A 16,783-nucleotide genomic window follows, 5' to 3' on the forward strand; every position below is an offset into this window, starting at 1 on the left:
ATGGAAGTCAAGAAATCTTTAAGGAAACTTCAGAAAGATTTAATGACTCTTATCTGGCAATGACAAATCTTGTATCTGTACCATTCTGGAGGCACGGAATCATTGTTAACTTCTTTTGACAAAACATCCCGCCAAAGATGTTTGGTGTTTGGTAAAGACAGACTTCAGACTAGGTGGTGACTCACCAAAGCCCTTACCTAAAGTTTAGAAGAGGATTTCATGTTTGAATCAAAGTCGTTTGGAAGGAAGCAAGAAAAAAAAAACCCTCATTTTCAAATAACCAATTAAAACTCAAATTAAGCCTCATCCATTTAGATATTAAGTAAACTGTAAAATAAATCTCAAGGAATGACAATACATTTCAATGGTAGCTGCTGATTAAAAATGAGTGTCTGAGATTATAGCCCAATTTCATCCTCTTCAAACTGTGCAGCTCAGATAAATGTTTATTTTACTGAAAATATTTGCAAAATTACAATATAAATACATGATTAGATTAAGATAGGATGACTATATATGTTTCTTATCTATAGATATAAAATGAATGCAGTAAATATAGCACACTCTCGATGAATCGTTAGTACACAGTGTTTTTTCAGTAAAGTACATACAACCTATTATTAAGCAACGATTATCTAGTTTTCAAATATACATCTTTAAATGTGTTCGGGTAGAAGGATACACCGAATCCCGCAGGTTTCTTTTGAGTTGTTGAAGGTTAATACTTTTGTAGATTTTGAGATATCCTATTTACTTTTTAGTAACTTATTAAGCTCTTTATATTCCTTACTTGAAACTTTATTTCTTTAGCCTGGTGATTTTTAAAACATAAGCTAACCATACTTTTAATTCTAGAGCTGTAGCACATACTGTCTTTTTATTAGTAACTTAAACACATATTAACAATGAAACAGAATTATTAGAAAGTTATCTGGCCAGATTCCCCAATTTAATTTTTGGAGTATTATGGGAAGTCTTAAGTAGATATAGTCTGAACTGCAACACTTATCTGGATTAGAAATAGTTTTATATTATTCTAGTCTTTAATACAATTACAAAATCTACTTTAAAATTCCTTGTTAAATGAATTGAGATTTGCTTTAAAACCGTCTTCTGTCCTTCTCCATTACATTGCCTTAATGGAAACCTGTTACAATAGTTCTAACACAAACATGTACATGCAAGAGATCAGCCTACAGAGTCTAACTACATAGTTACTGGAACACATCCTGCCTGTCAAGTGGCATAAATGTACATCTTCTATATACAAAAGGTAAAGTGCATTATTAAATTAGTGAACTGACAGATTGTCTGCCTGGACCATATAGCTTTCAAATAGACAAATGTGAAATTCTCCCATTAGAACCAATCATTTCAAGAGGTTCTAAATAGCTTTTCCACCCTGTCATTTAATTTTTTGGCCATGCTCTTTAGTGCAAATAAGCTTGTGTTTGACTCAAGTTTAAGGGACATGGCAGTTTGGGGCTTTAAGAAGGAAAATAATAAAATGCGGCAGAACTTGAATGTCTTTATAATACATTGCATCTTTTGCATATAAGCAGCATCTTAGTGCTACTTTTAATTGCTAGGAGCGCACTGCCAACTACTGAGGAACCCGTTTCCAGATTTTATACTACTAGCTTATATTACTACAGTTGAGTCTGTCCACACTATGCTCTATGACTATGTGCAAACATCATCAGGGGTTTAGCATTGTACTGGGAACTAGTAATTTTGGTTACTAACTTCAGTGGTCATTTTTTACTTCTAACATCCAGTTTCTGTAAGAGTTTAATGCCTTCGAGGCAAGGATCCTGTCATTCTGAAGAATACCACGTACACTTGCAGCTCCGTATATGTTACAAATGACAATAAATAAAATTTATATTGCACAGATAAAAATAGTAGCTCATTTTATAAGATACATGGCGATACACTTCCTAAGTCTAGATGTTTGAACTGGATCACAATTATGGCTAATGAACTCTTGGGAATTTTAAGTATCAGAAAAATCATAGCATCATACCATTTTTCAATGAATATATTAACTATGAAAAGGTAAACAAAGGATTGATAAAAGTCTTAGTGCTTCTAGAGTATATTCAATTGCCAGTATATATATATATATATATATATAGCTACCCAATCTGCAGCTTTGAGATGGCAAGAACTTTGAAATGAAATAATATGTATATACAGTGAATTAATTATATCTTTATGTTCATGTCTGACACAGTACCGTGTGTATATATACACATATGTATATACACACTTAAATCTCGTCAGACTAAAAAAGCAAAAAGAAATCAGTCCTAATGTATATAAATATTTCAAAAAAGGAAGGTAGGGTTTTAAGAGCGAGTTTATACTCAGAGCAGTAGTGATTGGAACAACTGGGTAACAGCCACAGCTCCAGTTTGCCGAAATCTGACAGGTTGATGATTATTACTAGGCACTCTGATGGGCAGCAATGACAATCAGTAGTACAGCAATTCAAGTGCACACCACTCCTTCATAGACCCCAAACTACTTCTTATGAAGCCTACAGAGTTACGTTATCTTAGTTAGGACTGTTTAAGAATCCTTGCTACTTTTGTAGTCTCGACACCCACCATGTGCTATTAATGCTAGTACTGACATTTTCCTCTACCCTTCGGTTGTTCCATGGTGATCCAGACGGCTCACAACGGTAGTGAACTGTGTGAGATTCCACTTTAGTACTTCGAGAAATGAGAAACTGAACGTGCAACCAACATCAGTATCTATGTCTGGCTTACTAGGTGCTTGCTCTTAACAAAAGCCACGGAACTACATCGTCTTAATTCATCCCATGGTTTCCTTAGCGACCTTAGTTTAATGTGTCTGGAGAAAAATTCTGGAGGGAAAATTGTTCATAGCAATTCTGAATGACTTAGAGCATATCAGAGAGGAGCCACATCCTGACCTCAGTCCTTGCAGCCAGCTCTCGCCCATGAGAACTACATTTGGGGAGTTGAAATCAGTGTCTGTCTCTTAAATATGATCACAAGGACTCATTTGGAGCAGTAACTGATCCCATGACAAAACACAGTTTCGTTTAGAATCAGATGTAGCCCAACAGATTAAATTTCATTCAGTTAGTAAGGGATGTTGTGGGTTGTACAAACATACTATAGCCACTTGTTTAAAAATTGCTGAGTGTCTAAAAATTCAGGTGGCACTTTCTGGAAAGTGATTTTTTTTTTTAAATGCAGGCAAGCACAAATAGATACGTCTTGTATAGAGTAAACCTCTTTTAAGAATCTGAAGGAGCACCTTGGAAAATGTCTGAATTTTCCTTTTAAATGTTTATAGCCAATATTGTTTCCAAATATTGTATTTCCCAGACTGCAATTTTATATTCTATATGCTCTTTTTTTTGTTTTCTCAGCAAAAAATAAAATAAATAAAATAAATTTTTCTTTTGGAGTTGAAGTATGTGTAAAAGTCAGGCTTATAATGTAAGTTTGACATGGTTTTAAGGGCAGCCAATGGAAGAGCGCTACTAACATATATCATAGATGAACTTTACACCAGTCAGGTGGTGCACCAACCCTATGCATGAGTGGGAAAGTAGAAAATACACCTTGAAAGTTCATGGCAGATTTTTAAGGAAAAGTGATTCCAAATTATCAACGAAAGGCTAAAACACCAAAATTCCCATAACAAAGCCACTGGGCGAAGCCTCCCTCTCAACAGTGACATAAGCATAGCTTCCTAAACTTGGAAAGTCAATAAAACATATAGGAGACAGAAGATTAGACTGCAATTAGCTAAGAGTAACGAATTAAAACTCTTCCGTGGCTTTGCTATGGCAACCAAAACGGTAGGGTTACCACAAAATTTGAAATTATAGAACACTGTATATAGTAACCGTCAAGGGATATCGTATTGCATTTTAAAAGGTTTAAATATCTAATAATATTCCTACTTTAGTGGTAGTCAGTACTCAGTCACCCAATGAGACGTATATTCCTACTAGTACTTTCATAAAGAAATATACTATATTTGGGGTTAATTTCTGTTTCTGTGGTAACTGCCCTACAGGTAAACTTAGCAACTTTTAACAAAGCATGAACTTTTAACAAAGTATGGGACCTTCTTCGGGGGTGGGGTGGGGTGGGGTGGGAGGGGGGAGTTGTTAAATAGGAATTCACGATTTCGTATTGTCTATGCATCATTTTCAATATTACGTCATAGTGCAATGTAAATCTTAGCTATCGTGTCTAAAGGTCAGAGTGTCACACTCGGTGCTGATCTACATACTTCTATAGTATGGAGTAGTGGAAGCAGTTAAACTATTTGGCTCTGGGGAGGTTGGAATTCCCACAAGAATTAGAGGGATGCGTGTAGAACATAGCATGAGAACCAGACTCCTTTACGCATAAACTCTTAGAGGTATCACTAATAACAAAGGGCCCAAAAGAGGAGAAACTTCTTCAAATGGTCATGGTTACGGATCAGTACTTTTAGCCAATTAACTGATTTCTAAATTTTGCCTGCTGGAGTTCAATTTCACGCTAGTCCAGGCATCCTTGTTCTTCACCACTGGCCCGCCGGCCATCCATTCTCTTTTCTTTATGGCTGTTGCAAATTTTCCTCATTTCTTCTTCATACTTGATAAAATTCTCCCCAAACCTTGTCCAAGCTTTGAATGGAACAGTAATAGTATTACGGTAAGGTGGCCTCACCTCACTTACCTTCAGGAAAATTCCATATTTATTAGAGCCCACATCAAAGTAGAACCTTTTATTGTCCACTCTGAAAGAGGTCCCCTCTGGGAGTTCAAGTGGGTCGTCGTCTCCACCCCTTCGTTCTTCTATGTCTCCTTCGCCATAGTCTTCAATCAGCTGAACCAAGGCATCCCGAAATTCAATCATACCTTGCGCTGGGAGGACAATAGTCTGTTCCTGGCCCAAACTGTGGCCAAAATAACCTATCATGCCAGTGCCCCGCATCATGGTTTGTCTAATCCTTAGGAAGCGACCTCGTTGATTCTCTTTTAGGTCCAGGTAGTATTTCCTATTGTCCCTCTCTATATAGTCCGTTTTGAGGACACTGTGAGGATGCTCTTCTGACCCCACTGACACCGGTGGGGAGGGTGCAGAGTGCTTCTGCCGCCTCCTGGAGACTTGCTCTTTGCTCTGGCCATGCTCTTGCCTGTGGCCTTTCAGGCCCAGGTGGGCATAGTGCTCGATGAAGTCGCCTAGACAGTCCTTCAGCTCTGCTGCTACGGACAGGGAGAGGGTCAGTTTACTCTTTCTGATATTGTCCTGCCGGCCTCTCCCTATCCAGACTTCGGCTATCTTTAGGAAGCGGCCCCGGGAGCTTTGCTTCACGTCTAGGTAAAACCTCTTTTTCTGGATGTCCACTCGTTTGGAGGCCAGCTCCTGGATTTCGGATGCGCCCCCGGACTGATTAGGGGTGGCTGACGCGGAGTAGTGGGGGTAGTGAGAATGCTGGGCCTGGGGATAGAGTCTACTCTTGCTTAGGCCAGAGCCCCCTACATTCTTGGCTCCGCGGCCACGGCCGCCGCCGCCGCCGCCGCCGCCTCCCCTTCTCCTGGCTCTTTCCATCTTCAGCTGCAAGTGACAAACAGACACACGGGGTGGGATGGGGGAGGGGTGTTGAGAACAATCGCAGACGCCCCTGGGTCCGCACTGCCCCCGCCGCCGCCGCCCGGAACCCCCACTCTGGCCCGGCTCTCGCGCTCCGGCCTCGGCCGGTTTCGCACCGCGCACGCAGCATCCCTCGGCTGCCCCGGGCCTCCCGTTCCGATTCCCGCATGCTGCGGGCCGCCCAGCTCGGGCTCGGCAGCCCCGGGGGTCCCCAGCCAGCCGACACTCACATCATCTCCGTCACCGCCACCGATGCCCTTCACGACCACCGCCGCCGCCGCCAGCTCTCGGCCCCTCCGCCGCAGCCGCCGCCCCCCGCCTCCTTCCCCGCCGCCGCCGCGCGCTCTGCCCCCCGCCGGAGCAGCGGGGCAGGGGCATCGCCTGCGGCGCCCACCGCCGCCGCCGCGCCTCCTGCGGCCGCTGCCTGGATTCGGGCACCGGCCCGACGCCGCGGGGAGGGCGGGAGGGAGGCGGGGAGCTGCGGGCCGGGCCGGACTTGGGACCCCGCCTCCCCAGCCGCGCTAGTGGAAAGAGGGGGGCTCGGCCTCAGCCTCCGGGCGCGCCCTGACGGCAGCAGCGCGCGGGGACCCGGCGTGCGTGAGAGCCGGCTGGAGAGGTGGCGGGAGCGTTATGACTTCCCGCGGCTCACCCGCACCTGCGTTGAGACTACATTTCCCAGCGTGCCCAGCGGCCGTCAGCTTTGAGCATGCGCGCCGCGCGGTCGGACAGGAATGGCTGCGGCGGGTGGGAAGGCGGCGGGGCTGGGAGAGGTTGGGCGGGGCCGCGGGCGGAGTGCAAGGAAGGGCAGTCTCCTGAGCAGAAGTGCACCTAGGCGCTAGTTGGTATAAAGTTAGTAAATGTGAGGCCTCGCCCGATGCCTGGGTTGTGGGCTTTGTTTCTCAGCCCTCCATAAGTCATCCTGCTGAAGAAGACCCGTAAATCTGGCTCTTTTCAGGGTAACGTGTCTTCCCTGCTTTTGCTTCTCTTCTCTGCGTACCCTGGGCTATAATCTACACATCTTAGACTCTTGTCCCTCTCGCCCGCGGGGCATTCTCCTGGGGTTGTGTTGGGGAGATCGTTGGAAAGGGAGCCTCGCCTCTTTTCTCCTTCAGATCTCTTGGAAAAAGGCCTGGGAGCCACAGGCCTCCCCTGCTTCCGTCAGTATTGGGCTTTCCCGCCTCTTCCGCCCCTGCTGCTGTTTTTAGCGCTCCTAGAATCATGCTTTTAGAAGCCGTCTGAGGCAGAGGTAACTGAGGCGGGGAAGCCACCGGCTTTCCACGGCTGAGCAAATTGTTTTGGATCTCTTAAGGTCAAGTCATTGTACTAATGAGCATTTTGCCTTGTTAAATATGACTCGTTCTTCCATTGACCTGATATGTCAAAACCCGGAGAGCAAAAAATCTTTAGGATGCTAGTCCAGAGTTCCCAAATAATAATTTAGGCTTTATTTTTCCTTTGCTTTTGTTGAGATGGGGTTTCTCTTCTGTGGACCCTCACACTTTGAGCCCACGCTGCCCTCGAACACAAGACAGTACTGCCTACCCTGTCATGCCCTCCGGATCTTTTTATAAGAGATTGTATGTAAAGCCTGTGGTGTATAGGGCAGTTTGGTACTTGATGTTGTTGAATACTAGTCGTCCTCTCCGTCTTCTCTTGGGTTAAGGATGGAACCCTGGACTGTCACCTGCTTGACACAGCGCTCTACTAGTGAATGGCATCTCAGTACTGTGCGAATTCAGCATAGAATTGTTGAGCGCTGCTGAAGGCACTGGAGATAACAAAATGAATAGAACAGAGAAAATTTACTCTCTTTGACCTTAAAGTTTAGCAGAAAGAAACAAGCAAAAATGCCAAATGCAGTATTGTCAAAATGAAAATGAAAGAGGAGTGAGGGCCAGTTTGGGGGGGTGTTGGGAAGTGTAATTTCCCAATTGGTCCTTACAGTGAAGGAAGTGAGATGTCATTTATGTGACTGTAGAGAGGGGTAAGAAAGTGCAAACCTGAAGGAGGTTGCCTGTAGTAAGAGCAACCCAGAAGAGCCCTTACCATTGAGAAAAGAAGCCTGCTTGTAGAGACCAGAGAAGACTTGGAAAGCTCTTAGCGAGTTGTCAGGGAAACACACACACACACACACACACACACACACACACACACACTATAATTTGCTAGCTTAAAAACTTTAAGTACAGTTCAGTGATATTATCAGTTTATCTGCATGTGCAGATGTCACCACTACATACTTCTACAATGTTCTCTGTCATTGGTTGCATTCTTGTTTGTCTGCTTTTGGATGGTGGGCATTGCCCATGCTAAATACCTATTCTTTTATTGAGCACACCCTGGCCCTGTGTCAAGAAATTATTCCTCATCCCAAGCAAAAACTCAATAACCATAAAACCATAACTCCATTGCCTCCTCTTCCCAGGTCCCAATAATTTGTAATATATCACTTCTCTTATGAATCCATCCATTTCAGATACTCCATGTAAATATTTGTCATAAATATTTGTTCTTTGGTACCTGGCAGATGTGACTCAGTGTGTTCTCAAGGCCCACCTCTGCTGTGGTTTATAGCTGAGCCTAATTCCTGTTTTAAGACTGAATGAATGAACGACTAATTCACCATGTATGTGTACAGCATTTTGCTTTTCCATTATACTATTGATAGGCTGGTTTCTCCGTGGTTTATGGTGAATACTGCTGCCCTGAATGTTCTTGAGTGTATCCACGTCCCTGTTATAAGTTTTTTGACCTATGCCTGTATATGGAGCCTTCTGGTTTATATGATAAGCTTTTTGATGAACTGCTGAACTTCCCCAGAGTGGTAATGCACAAGTGTCTTCGTTTCCCCAAAGACCTTGTCAGATCATATTCCCCTACTTTTCATTCCTTCATATTGTAGTCCTCCTAGAGGGTGACATGGGGCAGTATCTTATTTTTGTTTGGTTTTGCATTTGCTGTTTGGGCTTTGGTTACTGACTAATGTCGCTGAGCAGCTTTTCATGTATGTAATGGCTACTCTTCTTATGCATATAGTATAGTATATAGTATAGAATATAGTATAGTCCTTTGCCTGTTTTCAAAATTGACTTTTGAATTTGTTGAGTTGTAGGAACTCTTCATTTGAATATGAAACTGTCCTCTCTCTCTCTCTCTCACACACACACACACACACACCCAGACACACGCACACATACACATACACACCCAGACACACACATACACACACACAGACACAAACACAGACACACACAGACACACACACATACACACACAGATACACACACATACACACACATACATACACACACAGACACATACACATACATATCCACACACATACACATACAGACACACATACACACACATACACACACAGACACACACACACAGACACATACACATACACATACACACATACACATACACACACATACACACACACATATACACACAGACACATACACACATACACATACACACACACACATATACACACAGACACATACACAGACACACACATACTGCTTCATAACTCTAATTTTGCTACTGCTATGAATCATAAGACATATCTGAGTATGCAGATGGTCTTAGGCCACCCCTGTGAAAGGGTCATTCAAATTCCAAGGCAAGTTGAGAAGCACTGCTTCGAGGAAAAGAAGCAATAGAGTAAATCTATATTAAACGAGCATTCGTTAGATTGGCCTTTATGTTCTAGTCTGGGTATTTCTACAACGGCAGTCTTCTTTTTTTTTTTTTTTTTTTTTTTTTTGGTTCTTTTTTTCGGAGCTGGGGACCGAACCCAGGGCCTTGCGCTTCCTAGGTAAGTGCTCTACCACTGAGCTAAATCCCCAGCCCCAATGGCAGTCTTCTTACTACAGAGGCACAGAACTCTGTAGCTGCTCATAGTAGGGGACTGAATGTTTCAGCAGACCCAACCCAGTGCTGAAAGCCTGGATGATTCTTGGAGAGCCACTGGTCTTCAGTGTGTGTTGGAACCTGAAGAAGCTTCAGCCGTCAGTAAGGGAATATTACCGCAGTGACCTTAGCAGCAACAGAACACATGAACTTTCAGTGTAGATAACCGTATCAACAGGGCAGATGAACTCGCCAGCAGGACTTGAAGGCGGTGAAGCAAGAGGCCAGGCTTTTCCCCAGAGCTTCCTTTATCTGGCTACCAGTGGAAGGTGCCACCTCTAGTTAGGCTGGGTCTTCCCACTTCATATAACCCGGTTAGGAAAATACCTCATAGATATGCCCAGTGCCTCATCTCTTGGTTGATTCTAGATCCTGTCAAGTTGACAATAAGATTAATTATCACAGGTGCCCCTTAACAATAAATCATGTATAATTTCTCTGTCTAGAACTTTCAAAAGTAGCAGTGGTAAAAATGGGTATCTTTAAGGAAGAAGTTGTTCATTCAGTATTTTCTGCAGGGTTGATATGATTGTTGCTTATTATGTTGAAGAAATTATCTTCAGCTATTGCTCTATGCATTTTTAAAATCATGAAATATTGTTAAATTTTATCAAGTAATTTTTTGTGTAAATTTAGATAAGCATGTTGTTTTTTTCCCATTATATTTCTTTTTTTAATTGGATATTTTATTTATTTACATTTCAAATGTTATCCCCTTTCCTGGTTTCCCCCTCTCTCATCCTTTCTTCCCCTGCTTCTATGAGGATGCTTCCCCTCCCCCACCCACCTACTCCTACCTTCCTGCCCTGGCATTCCCCCACACTGGGGAAATGAACCTTCACAGAAAATCCAAGGGCTTTTCCTCCTATTGATGCCAGATAATGCCATCCTCTGCTACATATGCAGCTGGAGCCAGGGGTCCCTCCATGTGTACACTTTGGTTGGTGGTTCAGTCCCTGGGAGCTCTGGGAGGTTTGGTTGGTTAATATTGTTGTTCTTCCTATGGGGTTGCAAACCCCTTCAGCTTCTTCAGTCCTTTCTCTAACTCCTCCATTGGGAACCCCATTCTCAGTCCAATGGTTAGCTGTGAGCATCCGCCTCTGTATTCATCAGGCTCTGGCAGAGCCTCTCAGGAGACAGCTACATTAGGTTCCTGTCAGCATGTACTTCTTGGCATCCGCAATATTGTCTGGGTTTGGTGTCTGAATATGGGATGGATTCCCCAGGCGGGACAGTCTCTGGATGGTCTTTCCTTCAGTCGCTGCTCCATTCTTTGTCTCCATATCTCCTCCTGTGAGTATTTTTGTTCCCCATTCTAAGGAGGGCTGATGCATTCACATTTTGGTCTTCCTTCTTCTTGAGCTTGTTATATTTCTAATGTGAGTTATTATATTAGCCATTTTTCTTATGTTGAACCATCCTTGTATTCCTGAGGTTAAGTTTCACTTGGTCATGCTATTTAATCCTTAGATTTATCAGGACCACACTGGCTATTGTTTTCAGTTGAAGCTGTCAGGATGTCCATCCACTATAAAGGTCGAGCTAGACATGGTGATGCTCATCTGTATTTCCAGTCCTTGGACTGAGGCAGGGGGATTGCAGAAAGTTCGAGGCTAATGAGTAGTACATAGGGAATGCCAGGGCTATATAGCAACATACTGTCTCGAATCAAGAACAAAAACAAAAAGGAAAGCAATTACCCCCCACCCCCTTCCAGAATTCTCTGGATTGAACTAAGGTTGTCACCATGAAGGTGAGGATAGGAAGGAGGAGTTACTCAAAGTAGAGCTGCTGATGGTATAATTTCTGGTCCGAGACTAAATCTGAGGCCAGGGACATGTCTGTGTTCTGGTCATCTTTCCCTCTTCTCTGTTCTAGAATGTGTTGGTTGATATGGAACCCAAACCCTTGAGGCTAGATTCCCAGTACTGACAGAATTTTAAGCAAATGTCTGGCCTCCCCGTGCCAGTGAATCCCAGCCAATTCAAAATAAAAGCAGTCGTTACAGTAGACTACATGGGCACATTAAGACAATCCATTTCAGGTTGAGAGCTTGTGGCAGCTGGAAACAAGGTCACCAACTGAGGATGACTGTGTCCAGGGAGGTATGATGGGCTTAAGGAAGGAGGGAAACATAAAATTGTCATCACAGGCGGGGAGGGTAGTAAATAGGTAAAGGGAAAAGTGTAGGTTGCCAGGAAGTACAAATGACTTCCTTAGAGTCAGATTTAAAGGGGACCACTTTAACTACTCAGCTCAGATGGTTTCTTTTTTTTTTTTTTTTTTTTTTTTTTTGGTTCTTTTTTTTCGGAGCTGGGGACCGAACCCAGGGCCTTGCGCTTCCTAGGTAAGCGCTCTACCACTGAACTAAATCCCCAGCCCCGAGATGTTTTCTTAATACCTGAAACACTGACACAGCAGCAGTCATGGAGGCAAAAGTGACCGGGGAAACTTCCTTTACTTCAATTAGGATTAATATGCAGGAGAGAAATAAAACCAAGAAGGGCCATGAAGCCAAGGGAGTGTGGCAGAGACTAGTTAGCACTCTGGAACTTCAGCTGGTCAGCAAGACAGGTAGATGGGAACAATGGCCTGTGTCTGTGTCTCCATGTGGAAAAGGTTGAAACGGGGACCACCATAAGCTTGAGGTCACCCTGGGCAACATAGTGAGGTCCAGGCCAACCTGGGCTACAGAGTGAGACTCTGTCTCAAAAAAATTATACCGAATGTTTAAAAGGTAAGTAAAAACTACCCAGGGGGATGTGGACAATGAAAACCATTGACTGCAGGTGATAGTGGGTGGATGGATTGTTGGAGTTGAATTTCTTACAGGGAATAACCTTGTAGAGTATGGGTGTTGGTTACGGAATGCGATAGGTAGAACTTAAGAGTGTGGGCTATCTCAGTTCTTCTTAATGACAAGAATTGGAGGAAAGGTAGTGAAAATCAGAAGACATTATCTTCCTTGGAGGTTTGGCTACACAGGTTGTGGACTGGGCGACAGGATCAAGGGGTAGACTGTAAAGAAAAATGGCTGTGATACTGTTGGTGACAATCAAGGAGCCCAGATATATATAGTATGAGAAAAATTCTCTTGCAGAAAAGCAGGAGTACTCTGTGACCTCATAACTTCGTATCTATGGATTTATCCTATGGAAATAAGGAATAAAGATACCCCTGTACTGAAGGAAGTGCACTGGGAGATGCCATGAAAAGTTTGAGTAACCTGTCATTAGAGAAGAGCCAAGTCATGGTAGCTGAAGAGAGGAGCTTTCAGAAATTGGATCAGGGCATGTTGTTAGGGCCAGGGAGCCAGCTCCGTGCTAGGGCATGTGCCTAGCATGCAGAAAGCCAGTTGGATGCCCAGTGCAATATAAAAACAGATGGCTGTAGGGCATTGTTCCGTCTCATTGACAAGACTACTTTCAGTGGAATACCCAGGGTCAAACTGACTTCAGCATAGCAGGGTATTTGGTGACCTCTTGTGTGATGCTTCCCGAGGCGGAGTGGCCTGCAGATACTAGGGCTTTCTGACCTTGTTTTATAGCCTACTGTGAAACCATCTTCATGCTGGTTACCTTCTTGGTTGAAAGATGGCAGCCTGTGCTAACCTTGACTATTCAGTTCTTCCTTCGCATCCAGCCAGAAGTAAAAGTGTCCTTTCTCTTAGTGTGGAAGTAGAATCCTAGGTATTGTTGCTGTTGGACTCCCTGGGAACCAGTAATGGTAGCCAGAGGATGGTGGGCCGGAGGACCAAGAACTGGCTTATATTCTTATCCCTGAACGGATCGTCATGAGTAATTCCTGTTGGTCTCAATTAGGTTTTACTTCTGGCACTGCAGATGAGGTCAGTTCTAACCAGAAGGTTTTAGCGCTAATGCATTCAGGTTAGGGAAGGCTAAATTTAGGAGAGTACAATGCTATGAAAATGTACCGTGGGCCTGTTACCATCCTTCTTAGCATGTATGCGCACATGTATTCACTTTTTGTGATGCTGGGATTTAATCCTGACGTCATGTAAGCTAGGCAGCCGTCTCTCACAGAGATCTCTAGTGTTGACACAGCCAGCTTTGGTTTCTGCCTGTCATTCTTATTTACTTTTTTTTAAAGCTAAACTCTTATATTTGTTCTTGGGAGGCCAGTTTGAAAAGCTATAAAGTGATATTTACTATTTGTTATTGCTGGTTTGAAAGAAAGATGTAGACAGGGGGGTAGGAGAAGGAACGAGAAGACAAATACGAAAACATCACGCGTGATGAGAAAGAATTCTGGAGTGTTGAGACAGGCACGCATATCTGAGCCCCAGTCCCATTCTGCCCTGTAAGGGCACCTGTTAACTAATCCAGATTCTCCTGGCTTGTTCTTTGCACACATGTGTTTATTCAGACTTCTGTGTCTGTGGGCTCCATGTTCCCATATTTAACTGACTATTCAGAAATATCAAATACGTTTTGTGTGTGTGTGTGTGTGTGTGTGTGTGTGTCTATAATAAATCACCTTTTCTCTTGCACTATTTCCTAATCAGCCCGCCAGCATAACAACTGCATAACACACTGTTATGTCTGAGACGTTCAGAGGTGTTTTGACATATTCAGGAAGACGTGTGTACATTCTATGCAAACACTACACCCTTTTTAAAATGAGACTCAAACATCTGTTCACTCGGGTCTCTGAGGTGGCAGTGGGGGAGGTGGAGGGTGTGCTTAGGTCACGGGGCCTGTACTTCTGAGTCTCCAGTGAATATAGACTTCCATTTCACATTACAATTGAATGGTACTTATAACTGACAGCCTTTCTTGTTTCACCCAGTATGTATCTTAGAGAGCCCGTTAATACCTGGCTCTGTTTTGTTTCTTCACTACTCAGTATTCAATGTTACAGACTTGCCACGATTTGACTATTCATTTACCATAGTATTTACTTCAGTATTTTTGTTCTCATAAACTGTGCAATGAACATTTGTTTTGGGGCACGTGTGCCAGTGTTTTCATATGAATGTGTAATTGCTAACCTGAGAGCTTGGAGGTTTAACGTTTTGATGACTACTACCGAACGTTTTTCAAAGTGGTGGGGCTAGCACTTGCTATCCTGGAAATTGCCTTTAAAAATTAAAAATTTAAAAATTAAACCTTTAAAAGTTTTGCCAGTATGAGCATATTAAAATTATAGCTGGGTTTTTTTGTTCCATTTATCGACTAACTTGTTCTTTCTCAAAGATTAGAAATGCCTCTTTAATTACATGTCCAATGTCTTTATTTATCTGGATCTATTTCTGGACCTGGCTTACTTCTTTACTCCATGCATTTGAGGCGCACAGGAGAATGCTTTGATGTGCATCTCACAGTGAACTGACTGCTGTCATTAAGGAGAGGAGCACCACGGCCTATCACAGTACAGGCTTCTCTTGTGTTTTCTGAGAGCACTCATATTTTACTTCTAGTAACATTTCAGTCTGCAGTGCAGTATTACTAACTGGAGTCCTCAATGCTGTACATCAGGTCTCTAGACCTACTATTCCCACACAGCTCTAAGAATAGACCTTTGGTCTGGGAGCGCGGCTTGGTGCATAAAGCGCTTGCTGTCCAAGTGTGCAGGTGAGTTCGATTTCCCAGAATCCACGCACTAGCCAGTGAAGATCCTGTGGTCTGTAATACCAGAGCTCTAATGGAAGCTTTGAGAGGTCAGTCTCCAGCAGCCTCCAGACCAGCTAGCCTGGTGTAGTACGCAGGGGCGGGTAATCAAAGACTCTCTCTCTCTCTCTCTCTATCTGTCTCTGTCTGTCTGTCTCTCTCTCTCTCTCTGTCTGTCTCTCTGTCTCTCTCTCTCTCTGCCTCTCTCTCTGTGTCTCTCTCTCTGTGTCTCTCTCTGTCTGTCTCTGTCTCTGTCTCCGTCTCTCTCTCTCTCTCTCTCTCTCTCTCTCTCTCTCTCTCTCTCTCTCTCTCTCTCCCTCTTTCTCGGTAGAAGATCAGGGCCTACCTCCATAGGAGGCACCGGGGGCTCCATCTCAGCCCGCCACGCGCTCTCTTATTTCTCTCCCCTCTTTTTGACCTTGTCCTTTCATCCTCTGACAGTCGCTCACGCCGTTCCGTGTTTGGCGGTTGTGAGTACAGCTTCTGAGAACATGGGGGCAGATGGTGCAGGGGGATCTCCTGCGTGCTGACTTCATCTCTTCTCTGGCGTATCCAGCAGGCAGTGTGGAACAGTGCGGTTTATTTGTTTGTTTGTTTGTTTATTATTTATTTATTATTTCAGTGCCTGGCAAGTGCTCCACCGCCAAGCTTGCTGTTTTTGTAAGAGGATGCGCCATTTCTCCAGTGCCACTTACTGAAGAGACTTTGGACTTTTCTTCTGGGCCAGCAGCGCTGAATGCAGGGCTTTCTAGCCTTGAGTTAAACACCGGTCTCATTTAGTTACCAGTTTCTAACGTTGCTGATGAAACCTTTGGTTTCTTAGGGTTTTTTTTTTTTTTTTTTGGAAAGTTTTCAATCGTTTCTCCAGTGCTGGGGTTGGAGCCTAGGGTCCCGTGCATGCTCTACAAGTGTTCTACCATGGAGCTTTACCTTCCAACCATGTGTTGTGAGATAAGGCCACTGCACGTGTATGTATGTAGCCCAAGCCGGCTGTGGGAAGTCTTGATCTCCCTCTTTCTGCATTTTGAGTGCCGGGTTACAGGTATCTTCCAGCACACTCAGCAGAACTTTCTATTTTGAAGGTACAACACTAACCACTGTATTCGTTATGGTAGTTTGTTTAAGGTAAGGGGTTAAAGAAAAAAAAATTCCACAGCATAATTTTATTTTAGATATTTATGGATTAGAGTGCTAGTACAGAAAACTTCAGGTAGGCCTAAAAGGTAAGGAAATGTTTTTATTTTTAGTTGTTATTTTGTGTGCATGCATGTATGTGTTTATATGTGTATGTGTGTGTGTAGAGGCCAGAAGTATGATCCTCAATCATTTATTACCCTAGGTTTTGAGACAGGGTCTCTCACTGTACCCCGAACTCACTGATTCAGATGCACTGACTAAGTAGCATCCTCAGGGAGCTCTGGCCCCTGCTTCCCCATATTGGTTTACAGATGTGTGCTCCCTCCTCTCTGTCCCCCATTCCCCTCTCTCTCTAAATATGGGTGCTCATGCTTCTGTACTCAGTTAATTAATAGATTAACTGAGGTTTTCCCAACCGCTTTGTTCTCTTTGAGATGGACTCCACTCTGTATCCAGGTTTCT

At 43.6% G+C, this 16,783-nt stretch overlaps 2 protein-coding genes across 3 annotated transcripts in view; one reads left to right on the forward strand and one right to left on the reverse strand.

Annotated features, from left to right (window-relative positions):
- Positions 1-6,311, reverse strand: part of Purg (purine-rich element binding protein G) — a 31,067-nt gene extending 24,756 nt beyond the window's left edge. Inside the window, exons 1-2 of one of the 2 annotated variants that reach the window (XM_006253235.5) lie at positions 5,867-6,311; positions 4,719-5,600 (exon numbers count right to left, since the gene is read on the reverse strand). In XM_006253235.5, the coding sequence (XP_006253297.1) occupies positions 4,719-5,594 (876 nt within the window). In that variant the 5' untranslated portion in view covers positions 5,595-5,600; positions 5,867-6,311. Of the gene's footprint in view, positions 1-4,395; positions 5,601-5,866 lie in introns of those variants that run through there. The other variant, NM_001191554.2, reaches the window with a different exon arrangement.
- A 114-nt stretch (positions 6,312-6,425) lies between these two features.
- Wrn (WRN RecQ like helicase) overlaps positions 6,426-16,783 on the forward strand; it is a 136,400-nt gene continuing 126,042 nt past the window's right edge. The window contains exon 1 of the mRNA NM_001427071.1: positions 6,426-6,592. The gene's annotated coding sequence lies outside the window, so the exon portion shown is untranslated. The remainder of the gene's footprint in view (positions 6,593-16,783) is intronic.

The sequence above is a fragment of the Rattus norvegicus genome, chromosome 16 (assembly GCF_036323735.1).
Source record: "Rattus norvegicus strain BN/NHsdMcwi chromosome 16, GRCr8, whole genome shotgun sequence".
NCBI classification, from domain to species: Eukaryota; Metazoa; Chordata; class Mammalia; order Rodentia; family Muridae; genus Rattus; species Rattus norvegicus.